The sequence below is a fragment of the Notolabrus celidotus genome, chromosome 17 (assembly GCF_009762535.1).
Source record: "Notolabrus celidotus isolate fNotCel1 chromosome 17, fNotCel1.pri, whole genome shotgun sequence".
Taxonomy (NCBI): Eukaryota; Metazoa; Chordata; class Actinopteri; order Labriformes; family Labridae; genus Notolabrus; species Notolabrus celidotus.
The window spans coordinates 3,574,753-3,591,749 of NC_048288.1; the positions used below are offsets into that span (position 1 = coordinate 3,574,753).

General features: G+C 41.0%; 1 protein-coding gene across 3 annotated transcripts; it reads left to right on the top strand.

Moving 5' to 3' along the window:
* The first annotated feature begins 383 nt into the window (after positions 1-383).
* Positions 384-16,675, top strand: zc2hc1a (zinc finger, C2HC-type containing 1A). 3 transcript variants are annotated; one of them, XM_034706916.1, is made up of 11 exons: positions 384-502; positions 599-711; positions 1,265-1,338; positions 4,252-4,368; positions 4,665-4,691; positions 8,036-8,177; positions 8,397-8,539; positions 9,455-9,560; positions 9,658-9,733; positions 11,645-11,749; positions 14,409-16,675. In XM_034706916.1, exons 2-11 carry the CDS (start codon positions 693-695, stop codon positions 14,542-14,544), a joined length of 945 nt encoding a protein of 314 aa, XP_034562807.1. In that variant the 5' UTR covers positions 384-502; positions 599-692; the 3' UTR covers positions 14,545-16,675. The 3 variants fall into 3 exon arrangements, with proteins under 3 accessions (XP_034562807.1, XP_034562805.1, XP_034562806.1); XM_034706914.1 differs by having other exon boundaries at positions 392-502; positions 604-711; XM_034706915.1 differs by lacking the exon at positions 4,665-4,691 and having other exon boundaries at positions 394-502; positions 604-711; positions 14,409-14,681.
* Positions 16,676-16,997: the final 322 nt, after the last annotated feature.

The window sequence follows — 16,997 nt, forward strand, 5'->3', positions numbered from 1 at the left end:
TAGCCCTGGACAGCATTATTATTATTTTCTATTATCTTAATCATTGATTTAACATTTATTTTTCTTATTTAATAATTTATTGATTTATCTATTTATTTCTTGTATTCATCTGATCTTGTTAACGCTACCTTATTTTTAACTTTTCTTTCCACTCTTACTTATTTTACTGTGTTGATTTAATTTCATTTATAAGTTTATTATTTATAATCATGCCTTTTTTAATTCTACATTGCTGTTGTTTTCTGTCTGTTACTATGTGATGAACTTTTTGCTGCATGTTAAAAGCAAAAGGTGCTATGTAAATAAAGTTGAGTTGAGTAACAACCAATGAAATGCTCCGATGTAGGCACACGAAGCGGCACCAGACAACCCAGTTGCCATTGGTAGCCAAAGATCAAAGATGCCAAGATGTTTCAATGTCGGGCTATGGTACCGTTTGTCAACATCAGAGCTGGTTTACAGGATCTCTCATTCAAAGACTTTGAGATTATTAAAGTAAAATGTAAGTTCTGATGAAGAAAAAGAAAAAGGTGATATGTATTGTGAAGTGCTAAATGGGTTAAGAAAAAGTAACGGTGTGGCATCCTCTATATTTAAGCGAAGCCGGAAGTGAGAAGCAGGGAACCATTTCGGTTCGTTCGGCTAACGGCTGTAGACACAGCAGCATCAGACAGAGAGAAAGCGTCAACCTAATGATGGAGGAACTCGAAGGTGAGCTAAATTTAGATATCCAGGTGTTTATTTCAGCTTTTTGTTTAAAAAAGTAGCTCCAAATGAATGAATTTCATACTGCAGAGCGGGGGCGGGTTTGTTACTAATGCAGCATGCCAGCTTCTGTAGGCGCCCCTTCCTTGTTTGGGATTTAGCTGGAAGTAAAGCTCGGTAACGTCAGGGCCAAAGATGAAGCTAGCTAACATCTCTGTAGGAGGGTGTGATCCCGGCGTTAGCCACACACTGTTAGCATGCTACAAAGTGCATTTTAGAGGTGAAATAAGACATATTATTAAACGAGCTGTTACATATATAAGCAGTATGATATATTATCGGACTGTATTATGAGAAAAGACATGATGAATTCTTATATATCCACCTCTTGTCTATTTTGCTGGTGTGAATGCATTGTTTTCTTCTATCTGTGACTAAGTTAGTGTTCCTTCATGCCATGTCTCAGATAGTACCTGTGTTGTAACATACCATGTATATTTCTTTACATTTATTCTTACCAGTCTTCACTACAATCACATTTATCCTCTCTCCCCTCCAGATGATTGCACTCCTCCTGCTGAGGACCTGGTTGAATGCAGAATTTGTCAAAGATCCTTCTTCCCTAAAGTCCTGGTAAGCATAAACAGGTTTTTCTGTTGTTTTTAATACTCTTTGATTTAGCAATCTTTATTTTTGTTAAAATGGTTAAAGCTGCTGATGGTAGTCGTGATATATATATATATACCACTTCGGAGAGAGATTTGGAACATCAACACTACCCCCATGTTGTGGAATTTTCATGATCTTATATATGTGTATGTAAGAATGTTTAACTATTGTATTCTTTCAGTCTAAGTGTCAAGTTTAGAGTAACTTGATTTCTGTCATCTGTGATGGGCGAGATAGTGTCAGTTTAGTAATCAAGGTCTCTCCCCCTGCTCCCGTCTTTATGGCTTATGGCCGACTTACTGTCTCCAGAACTAGAGCACAGGTCTTCTTCCCACTTGTTGTGTTCCTATTGTCCAAACATCTTCAGGGTGAATAAATACCATGCCAAGGGTTTTGTCTGTCAGAACTGACTTTGCATTGCACTGCACTCTCCTGCCTGTGTACTGTTATGTTATTTCTCCTTGGCCAAGTTCTACATAAACTATTTCAACGTAAGCCGTCAGAGTCTCCTGAGTCTTCTGTGTCCAGTGTCCAGTTTGTTGCTGAATTCCATCACACCCCCCCTCACCAGATTTTGCCTACTTCTTGCGCACGTTCTATGAGGAAGTAGTGGCTTCTCCGCCAATCAGGGCAACGTAGTGGGGCCTCCACTCGACCAATCTAGTCAGAGAGTAGGAGATTAGCTCTGATTGGTCCGTGATAACGGGAACGAGGGAAATAATAACATTGCTTGATACAAAGGCATTGGAAAACACAGAGATTTCACCATAATCTCAAATTACTTAAATTTCTGATGAGTACTGATTGCTATTCTGACCTTTTCTCCAAACCCAGCAGGAAAAAAGTATTGTTTTTTACCCCATTCCTACCAACTGCAGCTTTAAATGTGTGAAACACGTGGTTAAAAAACAGCTGAGTGTGTTGTGGTGACAGTCCTGTCAGCTGATGGAAAATCAGCTGTTTAATGTGCCAGTGGCTACAGATGCAGAAGTCGTAGTTCACAGCAGAGAGCTCTTTGATTTGAAGGGTTTGAAGGAGTTCAGCTATTTGTTGAAGCTTATGGGTAAAACTTTGTACAACAAGATATAAAAACCTAGCTGGGGCCGGCTGTAGAGCTCCAATGTGCTCAAATCTAACACTACACATAGTAGACAGTTTCTGTGTATGTGAATTTGTTACGAAGGAATCGGTCTGAAAAACAAATTCTGGATTTGCACACTTAGTTATTTCAACAGGGCAAAGTTTAACGATGAGATTGACTTGAACTCAAATGACTTATAGTTGTGTAAAGTATTTTGCATATCAATCAATCAATCAATCTTTAATTATATAGTGCCAAATCCCAACAAACGTTATCCTCAGACTCTTTCCAAACAGAGCAGGTCTAGACCGTACTCTATGTTCTTTTATTAACAAAGACCCAACATCAAGACAGGATCAGATCCAGTCCCGTCTTACAGACAGGACTCAGTAATAATAATAATAATACCTAAGTTTTATATAGCGCTTTTCAAGAACTCAAAGACGCTTTACAAGAGAGACAATAAATAAATACAATAAAGACATATAAGACAAGCAGACGACAAGGGAAGAGGTGGAATAATTAATGTGTGGGGAATGCCTGTTTGAAAAGGTAAGTTTTTAACTGTTTCTTAAATGAATGAAGTGAGTCAGAAGCACGGATGTGTGGGGGGAGAGAGTTCCAGAGGGTGGGGGCGGCTATGGCAAAGGCCCGGTCCCCCAAGGTACAGTGCTTGGATTTAGTAATGGGAGTGAGGAGGTTGGAGTCAGAGGATCGGAGGCGGCGGGAGGGGTGGTAGTACTGGAGAAGGTCAGTGAGGTATGGGGGGGCCAGGTTATCAGACTCAGTCTGATCTCATCTTAATCCACCATGAGCAGAGCACTTTGCAGCATTTAGCAAGTTACAGTGGCAAGGACAAACTTCCTTTAACAGGCAGAAACCTCCAGCAGGACCAGACTCATGTTAGACACACATCTGCTGAGACCGTGTTGGAGAGAGGGATAGAGGGAGGTGAAGAGAGAGAGAGAGGGAGATGATAGTGGTGAGACAGATAGTAGTGGTTGTAGCAGCTGGAGTCTGGCACGTCTACAGCAGCAGAGATCCAGAGGAACCTACGAGACAAGGGAGCTCAGGGACTCCAGAAAGGTTTATGGTTAGTGATTTTAATGGGACAGGGAGTGTTAAAGGAAGAGACAGGCAGACAGAGGAGAGAGAGGGAAAGACAGGATCCCAGTGTGTCAGTCTAAGCCTATAGCAGCATAACTAAGATCTGGTCCAAGCCTGATCCAGCTCTAACAATATAAGCTTTATCAAAAAGGAAAGTTTGAAGCCTACTCTTAAAAGTAGAGAGGGTGTCTGCCTCCCGGACCCTGACTGGTAGATGATTCCAAAGGAGAGGGGCCTGATAACTGAAGGCTTATGTTGTTGTTTGTGTATATTCGTCATATACACAGACACATGATGCATATCTTCATTAGTATCACTGTAACAGTGTTATTATATCATAACCATGTTAACTGGGCTGAAACGTTGTGCAGTGTTATTGGAACATAGTCTTTCCTGGTGATGGAAACATTAACATTTGTGCTTTCCTGTATGCACTCAGCCAAATTAGTGGACATTAATGCACGATCCATTAGAGCATTACTCTGTTGGCAGGTGTGTGTCTGTTTGTGCTTGGTCCTACATTAGGAGGTTGGGGAATCTGCTAGCATCAATGTTAAAAAATGACTTTGAATCATTTGAAAGAAGTGAGTGTATTTTTCCTTCTTTCTGCAGATTAAGTTTAGAAAATGTCATTGAAACAGTTGTGTTGTATTAAAGTGCATACTGTTTCTGTTTTGCTCTTTTTACAGGAAAAGCATGCTAAAATCTGTAACAAGACGCAGAGCAAAAGGAGGAAGGTCTTTGACTCCAGCAGGCAGAGGGCTGAGGGCACAGACATCTCCGTACTCAAACCTTTAAAATCAAAGGTAAGAGTGAAGCTCTGGAGGAGCATCGATATCGAACACACACATCCAAGAGAGTTATTATTCATTTATTTGATAATAATGCACAGTTACAAATGTAGGTGTGCAAAACGTTCTTGTCATTAAACTGTTTCACATTCAAAACATACTTTTCTTCTACTTTTATGTTCAAAATAAAACCTTTCTTGGATGTATAAAATGCAATAATCTGAGTAGCAGTCAGCTGTTCAGGGAGGACTGTCAGTATTTTGTGTTGGCAGGTTAATCTCAAATGTAAATCACTTTCAATTGTATTTCAGTCACACAGTTCATCTGCTTCTGTGAAAGTAAGTTGATTTGTCTTTTTTAAAGTGTCCTGTGTTTCTATGAACATGATTTTGATTGGCACAGTTAGTCCTGATTGTTGACTCGTCATTAACACTGATTTCTTAGTTCCAGTCAATGCTTTAGATCAAGGGTTCCCAAAGTGTGGCTTAAGACCTCCTGGGGGGGTTGCGAGACACAAATGGGAGGTCGTGAGATGTTCTCCAGAATTTTTATTTTTTAACTTATGAAAACATATTTATTATTATTATTATTTTTTAATTTACCTTGTTTTCTTATTGTTATCTTCGTTTTTTTTGCACTGTTTATTATTATTATTATTATTATTATTATTATTATTATTATTATTATTATTATTATTATTATTATTTCTTTATTATTAGATTTAAAAAAAAATCTTCTCTTTGTTGGTTTTGGATTACTTATATATTTATATAATGGTTAAAGCTGGGGTTGGTAGTCTCAGAAAACTAGCATGAATTTGAATGTAGCATGTCTTCAGGACTCTGTCTAACCCCTCCCCCCCTTCCCCTCGGAGCTCCTCCAAAACGACGCCCCCGCTCACATGCACGAGCGCCGCTGATTCACGACCATATGATGGTGACTGATTCAAAACCGGTCCTCACCAAAACATTCTCATAGTGAAAGTTAAAAACACAAACAAACATGGCTGCTGTTAGCACTCACAACTGTCATGCTAGCATAATCCAGTTGTACTGGTGACACGATATCAGGAGAAAAGTTATAACACATATATAATACTGTAACAGCTCTACTGTTTGTTAAACGTGTTCAGTGTAGATGTTCTTAATTCCTACAGTGTTGACAGTCAGTGAAGGCATCAGGAGAGGTGTAGAGTGTGTGAGCAGGAGAGAGGAGAGACAAGAGGAGAAGTTCTTCATTCATTCAAACATTGATTGTTGTTTTGTTGGTTGGCGTGATCACTGCCGACAGTGACCGGTTATTAAAACTCAACGTGTTCACGAATCGACTCGTCATCACTACAGCGTCCGGACGGACGCTACAGTACATCTACATTTTCTGTAGGACTTACTAAATGTCATTAATTCTTCTGCTTGTCAGAGCCCCCGTGGTGAGAGTTTTTTAGACTCTGATCCGGACTACAGTCCTGAGCAAAGCACCTCATCGGGTCAGAGGGGACAGGCCCGAGGTCGAGTAGGAGGGGCAGTCAGTAGAGTCAGGTGAAGCAGAGGCAGGGGATGGGGACTCAGAGTGAACGCCGGGGAAATGTACGCGCAGGAGGCGGGCAGAACGGCAGGACAGGATTTGATTGGTTTAAAACTTTGGGACCCAAAAACAGTGATTGGTTGGTGTTTTCCCAGGTTTACTCCGGCTGTAGATAGCAGCTTTTTTTACCTCTTTTTTAAGAACACATTATGTATTGATTACCATCAGGACATAAAGATCATTTTAACCAGTATAACAAAAAGTGGATCTAAATCTGACTACCAACCCCAGCTTTAACTTGTGATGAACAAAGAAATACAGAAATAATGCAATAAAAAAAGTTTCATGACAACAGTTATCTAAAATAGTACATTTTACCCATCATAGTAAAAGATATTGACAGAAATAGTAACTAAACTTGAAATAAAACCTTGAAAATGTAAAGTGTAATGAGTTTTCTGCCTTTCTTGTTTCCAGATGACTCCTAAGTTTAGAGTTAATGAACAGCTAATTATCAAAAGCATCAGTAGCAGCAGGTTAATTCATAACGGCACAGGAAACACAGACACATGCTCATATAGGTAGAGTCACTTTCTGCAGACCAGCTAAATTAAGCCACATTAAATCACTTTGAGGGACAGTGGGGGTCGCAAGTCTTTGGCACCTTTATTTTGATGGTCGTGGGCGGAAAAGTTTGGGAACCCCTGCTTTAGATAGTGTGGAGATGTGTCCACTTACACTGTTGGGGAGCGGGTTTCCTTCAATCCTACAATCTTAATACACTTTCTCTTCTACTATAATCTGTAATCTCTGAAGCTGCTTTAGCCTCTTACACTTTCTTACAACTAATCCTACTCTTCAGTATTTCTTCTATTGCACCCAAGTCCTTTCTTACTCAGTCAGAACTTCTCTAGCTTGGCTGTTAAGATGTCAACTACAATACGTGCTTTCTGCTGTCTTGGCTCCGTCTGCACTACCAGTCAAAAGTTTGGAAACACCTTCTCATTCAAGGGTTTGTATTTATTGTAATGATGGTAAACACTGTAGATTAATACTGAAGACATCAAAACTATGAAAGAACATATATGGAATTATTGAATGAACAAAAAAGTGTTAAAGCAGAATCTGTTTTATATTTTAGATTCTGTAAAGTAGCCCCCTTTTTCCTTCATGACAGCTTTGCACACTCTTGGTATTCTCTCAGTCTGCTTCATGAAGTGGTCTCCTGGAATGGTTTCTAATGAACATGAGCCTTGTCAAGAGTTCATTTGTAGAATGACTTGCCTTCTTAATGTGTTTGAGACCATCAGTTGTGTTGTTCAGACGTGTCCAGATTATGGCAAAACCAGATTATTTCATAGTTTTGATGTCTTCAGTATTAATCTACAATGTTGAAAATAATTCAAATAAATAAAAACCATTGAATGAGAAGGTGTGTCCAAACATTTGACTTGTATTGTATGTGCTTGTTACTCACTCTGTCCTTCCACTGGCACCACGGGCATGGACAAGATATGCCTGAAGTTATTCTGTGTTGTCAGAATATAAGAGTAAACAGTTTTATCATTCAGTGAAGTTTTTGAGTATTCTGGAAAGTCAGTGTTTTCTGTCAGGGGGAATAAAGAAACGTTCCTTTCGTGATGTCAGACACCTAATGGGCCTGCAGATAGTAACCGTATAGGAGGCAGTAAGAAGGCAGCAGGGCTATCATGTTGCCACAGAGGCAGCTCCGAGGACACTCAGTGAACTACTTCTGTCAGAAAGAATCAGCTTGAGATAAGACACAGGACGCCACTAAGAGAGGAAGAGGGTTTCTAAGTAGAAATCGATTTGATTAGCCAGGAGCAACAGATGCATTTTGGTGAAAACATGACTTTAATTTAAGGAGTTTGCAGGATTACAACAGAGAGAAATCATGACATATTCAACTTTTGGTCTAAAGGATGTTTAAGAATATTTTCAGTCATCCTGGAGTCTCACGAACATTTAAATTCTTCAAAAATATGTCGATTTAAGAGTAACTTTGGATACCAATAAATAATAGACACACGTTCCTTTAAACTCATCAGCAGAGTAGTGATAAGGTTTACAAAGACAGCAGATACAGCTCTCTAGGTTGTGGTAATTAAAGACAGTTCTGTGTTGCCCCCCCTGCCAGGCAGAACCTCCTAAGAAGCAATCTAACTGGCGCAAGAAACATGAGGACTTCATCGCTACCATCCGTGCGGCCAAGGGTATCACTCAGGTCATGAAGGACGGGGGACCGTTACCCCCGCCTCCTCCTCCGACTTATGACCCAGGTACCTAAAGGTTTTGTGTAGCCTCAAATGAAATATGGAGTTTGAGAATGACGGTTAAAAAGCCATGAATCAGAAGTACCTGTTGGTCCTGAAAGCACAAGTCAAGTCTCCCTCCAGGAGCAGTACCTAAAGATGTCAGGATTTATTCACACCACTGTTTTGGTTTTGCAATAGATACAGTAACAGGCGAGTATTCTCACCCACCTATTTCCTCTTCAGACTATGTCCAGTGTCCTTTCTGTCAGCGAAGGTTCAACGAGGGAGCAGCTGACAGACACATCAAGTTCTGTCAGGAGCAGGCCGCTCGTATGCCGAACAAGGGCAAGTTAGGAGAAGCCAAGAAGCCTCCTGCTCGCACACAGGTACACACACCAAATCAGTGACTGTATCTTCACATAAAAAGAGTCAGATTCTTTGGTTGCTGTATAAAAGTATTTAAGACTCATCTAATAGCATGATAATTTGATGTAAGATACAAGATACAATCAATCAATCTTTATTTATATAGCAAAAAATCACAGCAAATGTTCTCCTCAGACTCTTTCCACACAGAGCAGGTCTAGACTGTACTCTATGTTCTATTATTAACAAAGACCCAACATCAAGACAGGATCAGATCCAGTCCCATCTTACAGACAGGACTCAGTCTGATCTCATCTTAATCCACCATGAGCAGAGCACTTTGCAGCATTTAGCAAGTTACAGTGGCAAGGACAAGTGTTCATAAATCTGTAACAAGTCGTCCCTTGTCCTCACCACTTTGAGACACCTACCTCCCAGCTGTCATAGAAATACCATCGCCACTTAGCAACAGCTACGGCACATGGCTGGGGAGTTCATTTTGCATCTGATGAAACGGCAGGGTCCAAGCCGTTTTGGTTAAGAGCCATGTTTAATGAACACCTCAGCCGATTGATCTCTGTGTCACTTTGGTCTCCAGTGTGTCCTGGTGGAGAACATTTATTCAATTTCTTATAGATCTGCATCTCAGGAAGATTTAATATTGTTTTAACAGCTTTCTTAGATTTTTGTCCCCTTAGAGCAGTTTATGAAAATTGATCGTTAACATTTCAAAAGAGCGATCACGGAAAATACTTGAAATTTACATCCCTTATTTAAACATATCTGATCATACCCATGTAAAACCAACAACCACAATCCATGGATGTCTACAGTATGCTCTGCCTGTGGCCAAGCAGTGAAGAAGGCTGCAGTATAGTTATAACCTTCACTGTCAGTGTTCTGTAATCTAGACTTCTCTCTTTCTCTTTGTCCAGTTGAAGCCTCAAGGTCCTGCTAAGAAGGTCAACTCACCTGCTGTGTCCACCATCCCCTCAGCCTCCTCTCGCTTACCCCAGAGATCAGGCCTGGGCCAGCCCACTGGTAACATCACAGCTGATTATATTTAAAGCAGACTGCTCTGTGTGGGCAGGATGATCTATGTTGTACTTAACGTGTCATGTCTCTCTCTGTGCTTCAGGTATCCCGCCTAATAGGACCTCTTCTGCAGGTATAGTGAGGGGCAGTCCTTCTGGCCTTACAACCCCTCCTTCAGGGTCAGTACACACACACGCACGCACGCACACACACACACACACACACAGTCGAAGGCCTTTTGAATCAATTTTAAAATATAAAGGGTGAACAGGGTGCTTTCAACATGTTATTAATGAAAGTTGATCTTTTTCTGACTCTGTAGCTGAATAGTTAATAACAATAATAATAATAATAGTAATAGTAATTGATCAGATTTCATGGTACTCAAAGTCGCTTTGCTGAAAAATAAAAATAAAGCAAATACTAAAACAGAAATAATAGAGAGGTGGGGCAGGAGTAGAGGTTATGTGTTGTATTCTTTTTTTTGAACAGGTAGGTCTTGAGGTGGTTTTGAAATGATTGAAGTTAGTCAGAGTTGCAGATGTGTGGAGGGAGAGAGTTCAGAGAGTTGGGGCAGCGATGGCAAAGGCTCTGTCCCCCCAAGGTGCGGTGCTTGGACTTGGTGAGAGGGGACAGGAGTTTGGCATCTGATGATCTGAGGCGGCGAGATGGGTAGTGGCATTTGAGGACGTCGGTCAGGTATGAGGGGACAAGGTTTATTGAGGGCTTTAAGCAGGATCTTGAAGTGGATTCGGTGCTGTATGGGGAGCCAGTGGAGGTGCTGAAGGATGGGTGTGATGTGAGCTCTGGAGCGGGAGTGGGTGAGTAACCGGGCAGCTGAGTTCTGGAAGTAATGGAGTTTTTGGAGGTCAGTGGAGGGAAGGCCGTAAAAGATGTTGTTGCAGTAGTCGAGTCTGGAGGTTATGAAGGTGTGGATGAGTGTTTCGGCAGCAGAGGAGGAAAGAGAGGATCAGAGATGTGCAGTGTTGCAGAGTTATTAAATGTAAAGCGTAAACATATATATGAGAATAAAATGTTTTTAGTTTGTAGCATCCAAGAACCGTTTAATTTGAGCTCTCTGCGTAGCTTGTATACATCCCCACATCATGCGTACCATGTCACATCTGTTGAATGAGAGGGTTAGTCACAGCTCAAATGTGAGCCACAAAGCCATATGACAAACCTCACCCTTATCCCTCTTTCCAGACCCAACACGGTCTCAGCAGATGTGTGTCTAACATGAGTCTGGTCCTGCTCGAGGTTTCTGCCTGTTAAAGGAAGTTTGTAACTAGCAAACTACTGCAAGGTGCAATGCTCATGGTGGATTAAGGCGGGGTAAGACTGACACTGGACTTACACCAGATCTGTGTCCGGTCCGTCTCTGATCCGCTGTGGTCCAGCTCCGTGCGCTCTCATCCGTCTACACCTACCAGTTGTGTTTTCGGAACGCAGAGGTTTTCCCACGGCTATCACTGAATCAAGAATCCTCCTCCTCCTCTCCTCATCCGTGTTGTCTTATCAGCCTCTGAAAACCTCTGACTTGATGACTCCCTGCCTCCGTTCTAAATGACATTTTTTTGTCATAGTCAAGTTAAAAAACGATCTAACGATTACACAGAGTGTTATATACTGAAAATTAACCAGGTTTTTATTTTGTTTTGGTGCCTGACTTCCTGTCCCGCTCCATCTGCTCTGTGCTGAACTGATGCGTCGTGCTCCGGCATCCGGCAAAAATAGAAGTCTTGCGTATCTGATCCGTTGTGTTCCAATCTGCCGGATCAGAGACGCAACTGGAACGCAACGGAGCGGATCCAGTGGAAGTTGACACATTGACTAGAATAGAAACCTATCAGATCTGGTGCTGTGACAGATCAGAGACAGACCGGACATGGATCTGGTGGAATTTGGCCTTGAGTCTTATCCTGTCTTGCTGTTGGGTCTCTGTTCATAATTTGACATAGAGTGGTCCAGACCTGCTCTGTTTGTAAAAGAGTCTTGAGATAACATTTGTTGTGATTTGGCTCTATACAAATAAAGACTGATTGATTGCAGGTTACATCTTTGTCATTCTCCTGTTTTTTTCCTCTTAGTGTGGGAAATAAGCCCCGAGCAGTGAGCTCTGGCTATGGGCCAGTTAGGAACACACCGCCTGGAGCAGCACTCAACAAGAAGAAAGCAGATACCTACATATCCAGGTGGGTCCACCAACACATGTGTTCAAATGTTCAACAACGAATGAAAAGCTCAACAATACACCACAACCAGAAATAAACGGACTGAAGTTCATATGTAATCGACTTTAATATGATGCACAGAGAAAAATCAAAGAAAGTCTTCAGTCTTAAAAGAGGATCAGCATGAACAGAACGTACACAGAGTGAACAGCCTCACTCAGAGTGAAGATTCATCTCTGTATTTATTGCATAACTCGATGTTACTTCTTTTGAAGAAGAAGGGGCGTTCTCACTAGCTGGATGGTTAAGTTCCCTACACTTACTTCTTCCCTAAGTACTTGCAGCTTTGATTGCAGATGAAATATTAAAGCAGTTAAAGCACCATACATTCTCACTAAACTATACTGACCTCTTGTGGTTTGGTGGTGAATTACATCCATCTTCAAAAACTGTCTCTAATCCAGGGGTCTCAAACTCAAATTACCTGAGGGCCGCTAAGCATCCAGCCTTGTCACGAGGGGGCCACAAGTATTTCATATATAAAAAAAACCAAAAAGGTTCAACTGTTTGTAAAATAGTTCATGTTGAAAAGTACAGTTGTTCAGTCATGTTAGGCTTTTCCTGCCTAATGCTTGCTGTCAGACACCTGAGACTTCTTCTCAGACAGCTGGGACACATTTGCTCTGAGGGAGGTGGCAGAATTGCATTTTTTTACTCAAAAATAAAATGAAAAGCAAGCCTTCCTTTTTCATTTTCTTTTTTGTTTTAATTGTGTAACTTAAAGCTGGGGTTGGTAATCAGATTTAGATCCACTTTTTGTTATACTGGTTAAAATGATCTTTATGTCCTGATGGTAATCAATACATAATGTGTTCTTAAAAAAGAGGTTAAAAAAGCTGCTATCTACAGCCGGAGTAAACCTGGGAAAACACCAACCAATCAGCCTTTTTTGGGTGCCAAAATTTTAAACCATTCAAATCCCGTCCTGCCGTTCTGCCCGCCTCCTGCACGTACATTTCCCCGGCGTGTACTCCTCGTCCCCGTCTCCTGCCTCTGCTTCCCCTGACTCTATATACTGCCCCTCTCGCTCGACCTCGGGCCTGTCCCCTCTGACCCGATGAGGTGCTTTGCTCAGGACTGTCGTCCGGATCAGAGTCTAAAAAGCTCTCACCACGGGGGCTCTGACAAGCAGAAGAATGAATGACATTTAGTAAGTCCTACAGAAAATGTAGATGTATTGTAGCGTCCGTTCGGACGCTGTAGTGATGACGAGCCGATTGGTGAACACGTTGATCTTTAATAACCGGTCACTGTCGGCCGTGATCACGTCAACCAACAAAACAACAATCAATGTTTGAATAAATGAAGAACTTCTCCTCTTGTCTCTCCTCTCTCCCACTCACACACTCTACACCTCTCCTAATGCTTTCACTGACCGTCAACACTGTAGGAATTAAGAGCATCTACACTGAACAGGTTTAACAAACAGTAGAGCTGTTACAGTATTATATATGTGTTATAACTTTTCTCCTGATATCGTGTCACCGGTACAACTGGATAATGCTAGCATGACAGTTTTGAGCCATAGTTGGCTCATAGTTGGGGGGGGGGGGGGGTCGTTTTGGAGGAGCTCTGAGGGAGGAGGGGAGGGGTTAGACGGAGTCCTGAGGAAATGCTACATTCAAATTCATGCTAGTTTTCCGAGACTGCCAACCCCAGCTTTAATTAGCATTATTGAAGATGAAAATTAAAATGCAAATAGGATTATTGAATATTAATTTTATTTTTGCCGGGAGTTTGAGACCCCTCCCCTTATCCAACAATGGTGCTCCAGGAAAAAAATACATGATTTAAAATATTACAAATAGTCCCTTTACTCTCATTTATGGGTGAAATTGTAATTTTGAAATCACAGTCAAATTAACGTTGAAACACATCTCCAAAATCTATAGCTCAGTTTCTCAAAACTTTATATTCAAATAATATTTATATTCTTTGCTTATGTCTTAAATAATAAACACTGATGTGATATATTCAAAACACCGCCATCAAAAGTGTTCATTTGCTTCATTTAGTGTAGGGTTCTCTGTTCAGATATTGCATTTACTGTAACCTACTTCATGCATAAGCACCACAGATGTTATCCATTATACGTTATACTAGTCTAGAGAGTTCACCTGTAAGCACAAGGAGACACACTACAAAGTAAATCAGTGCACAGATACAAAATAAGTCACAAATCCCTCTGCATCCCCCAATCTGAAACCTGATCAGACCAGAGGACCTCATCCACGTGGGCTGCCATGTTGCTGCTCATCTTCTCGCTCTTGATACTCTGACACATAACTGACGTGGTCTTCCAGCCGAGTCTGCACAGAGTGAGACTAATGTTAATCAGAGTGTTGCATGTTGAAGGTTCAGTGCTTCCAGGTGAACAAAGGATGAAATCAGCGTTCTGAGATTTGCAAAACTGTGATTTAGAGAGTCGTGTTGATGATACATGATACGCTTCACAATTGTGTGCATAGTTCAACTTTTGTGTTTATAAACTGTAAAAAAAAATGTGCATTGGTAATCCATCAGCCTTATTTACCAGCCTCACCCTAAGACATCAATAATAATGATGCATATTTTGTACTTTTGAACCTTGCTGCTTGATCAACCGTGTTCCCTTTCTTAGGAATGATGTGGATGGGAGTAACGACGTTGGAAACGGTGGAATGAAGAGCAAGTTCTGTCACGCTTGTGGGACAAAGTATCCTGTTGAGTCTGCCAAATTCTGCTGTGAGTGTGGGATCAGGAGAATGTGCATCTGAAGGAACTTAATAAAGCCATATGGATGCAACGGTACTCAAACTAGTGTAAGAGAGTTTCAAGAAAGCTGATAAGAATCTTACCCGTCTGTATTTTCATGCTTGAGTGTAACTTCAGCAGTAAAATGGTGTGCTCAGCATCCAGTGCTTTGATGCTCTGATTTCTTCCCTAAATGCTGGTTAGTCCTCGTGGAGTTAGCTGGTCCTTTTTGCTTATACTACCCTTAGGTTTATACTTCAGAGGCATACAAAAAATACCAATTTAGCTATTTGGAAAACAAAGATAACAGTCCTACTCTGCCTTTTATTTTGCATATCGCTAATAAGGAATTCTAAGTGAAGGCTGGAGGATTTTAGTCGTTAGCTGATTGGTAATGAAGTTGCATTGATCTGTGTCACATCTGACACAGCACACTGGCTTGTAATTGACCTCCTTTTACTGTTGGACATGCGCCCGTATTCAGAAGCTTAAGCAGAAACACGCTGCGTTTCAAACGTAAGCATTAAATGGAAGAAACAACCTTATTGTCAGCGGACAATATTTACAAGATTGATGACCTAAAGAGCGGCGTCAGTGTGAGCAGTTTGAAGCATCCTTAGAAGAGGTAGCATACAAGATGAGTCAGAGAGATGATAGAGGCTGAGATGTGGGTTGTAAAATGTATAAAAGAAGTAAAGAGAAAGTGTGACTCAGCAGAAGTGGGTGTGAAAGCCCCGGTCTCTCTGTTCCCAGTCAACCCTGATCTGAAATCCATTCCTTACTCCTGGTTTGCTGCGCTCCCTCACAAATAGAATCTGCTCCTCTTGACGTGCAATATGATTTACTACTGACAAATAAAAACAAACAGAGGGACTGTGATGGACTTTTGGAAAGATATGGCGATGTTTAGTCAGGGACCCGTTCAAGGATGTAAGCTGTTGAAGGCCGTTGCTCTCTTTGAGGTCACTTTACAGGCTAACGTTTGTTTCCGGTCATCTCATCACCATCCTAAGCCTGATGTTTGTAGATAACTGTAGCATTAGATCAAACTGTTTTATTCCTATCTTTTTTCTACAATGTAATGACGTATTTATTTTCTTATTCACTTTCATTTTTACTGATGAACACAGACTGCACCTTTTTTTTTTGTTGATGCTCTTTAGGATTGAAAGTTGGATGTGTATGAAACCTAAATGCACCCGGATGTGTTGCAGTTGCTTTTCCTTGTCAGTGTCACTATTTAGTCAGTATTCATTAAGGTCGTGCATAGTGCATTACCAGTCCAAAGTTTGGACACACCTTCTCATTCAAGGGTTTGTATTTATTGTAATGATTATAAACACTGTAGATTAATACTGAAGACATCAAAACTATGAAAGAACATATATGGAATTATTGAATGAACAAAAAAGTGTTAAACAAAGCAGAATATGTTTTATATTTTAGATTCTGTAAAGTAGCCCCCTTTTTCCTTCATGACAGCTTTGCACACTCTTGGTATTCTCTCAGTCTGCTTCATGAAGTGGTCTCCTGGAATGGTTTCTAATGAACATGAGCCTTGTCAAGAGTTCATTTGTAGAATGACTTGCCTTCTTAATGTGTTTGAGACCATCAGTTGTGTTGTTCAGAGGTAGGGTTAGTACACAATGGATAGACCTATTTGACTACTGTTGTAATCCAGATTATGGCAAAACCAGATGATTTCATAGTTTTGATGTCTTCAGTATTAATCTGCAATGTTGAAAATAATTAATATAAATAAAAACCATTGAATGAGAAGGTGTGTCCAAACTTTTTACTGGTAGTGTAAAGTAACACTACAGTTTGGTTTATCTCTCTGCTTCATGTAACAGACTCCTTTTATGACCTGATATGGTTTGTTAACATCTGGTTCACTAAGAGGGAACGGCCTCCACTGGAGGTGCATATTTATTATTCTTAAATCACAAAATGTTTCAAACAGTGATTAATAATGATCATCTAATCCCTTTAGGAAGAAAGGGATTCATTTTAAGTTTCATGAAGCAAACTATATTTATGTAAGAGGAGAAGAAAGAGACTGGTGTGTGTACTTGTACTGTTGCAGCAGTTGTTAGGCTGGATGTGCATTTAATGCCATATTTATCCACCATCAATAAATTTCTATGAAGACAACTCTCTCGTCTCAGATCCTGTCTTTCCTCCTCTGCTGCCGAAACACTCATACACGCACGCCTTCATAACCTCCAGACCGGACTACTGCAACGGCATCCTTTACGGCTTTCCCTCCACAAACTACAACGTGTCCAGAACTCAGCTGCCTGGTTGCTCACCCACTACCGCTCACATCACACCCATCCTTCAGCTACTACTCTGGCTCCGCATACAGCACCGAACCCACTTTAAGATCCTGCTTAAAGCCCTCAATAACCTCGCCCCCTCATACCTGACCAACCTCCTCAAACGCCACTCCCCATCTTCCCGCGGCAGATCATGA

What these genes read in the sequence shown, in the direction of transcription:
- zc2hc1a (XM_034706914.1), top strand. Translation starts at nt 409, where the DNA reads ATGTTTCAATGTCGGGCTATGGTACCGTTTGTCAACATCAGAGCTGGT. An exon ending in AATGATGGAGGAACTCGAAG is followed by an intron (nt 712 to 1,264) that starts GTGAGCTAAATT and finishes TCTCCCCTCCAG; the next exon opens with ATGATTGCACTCCTCCTGCT. An exon ending in AGCCTCCTGCTCGCACACAG is followed by an intron (nt 8,540 to 9,454) that starts GTACACACACCA and finishes CTCTTTGTCCAG; the next exon opens with TTGAAGCCTCAAGGTCCTGC.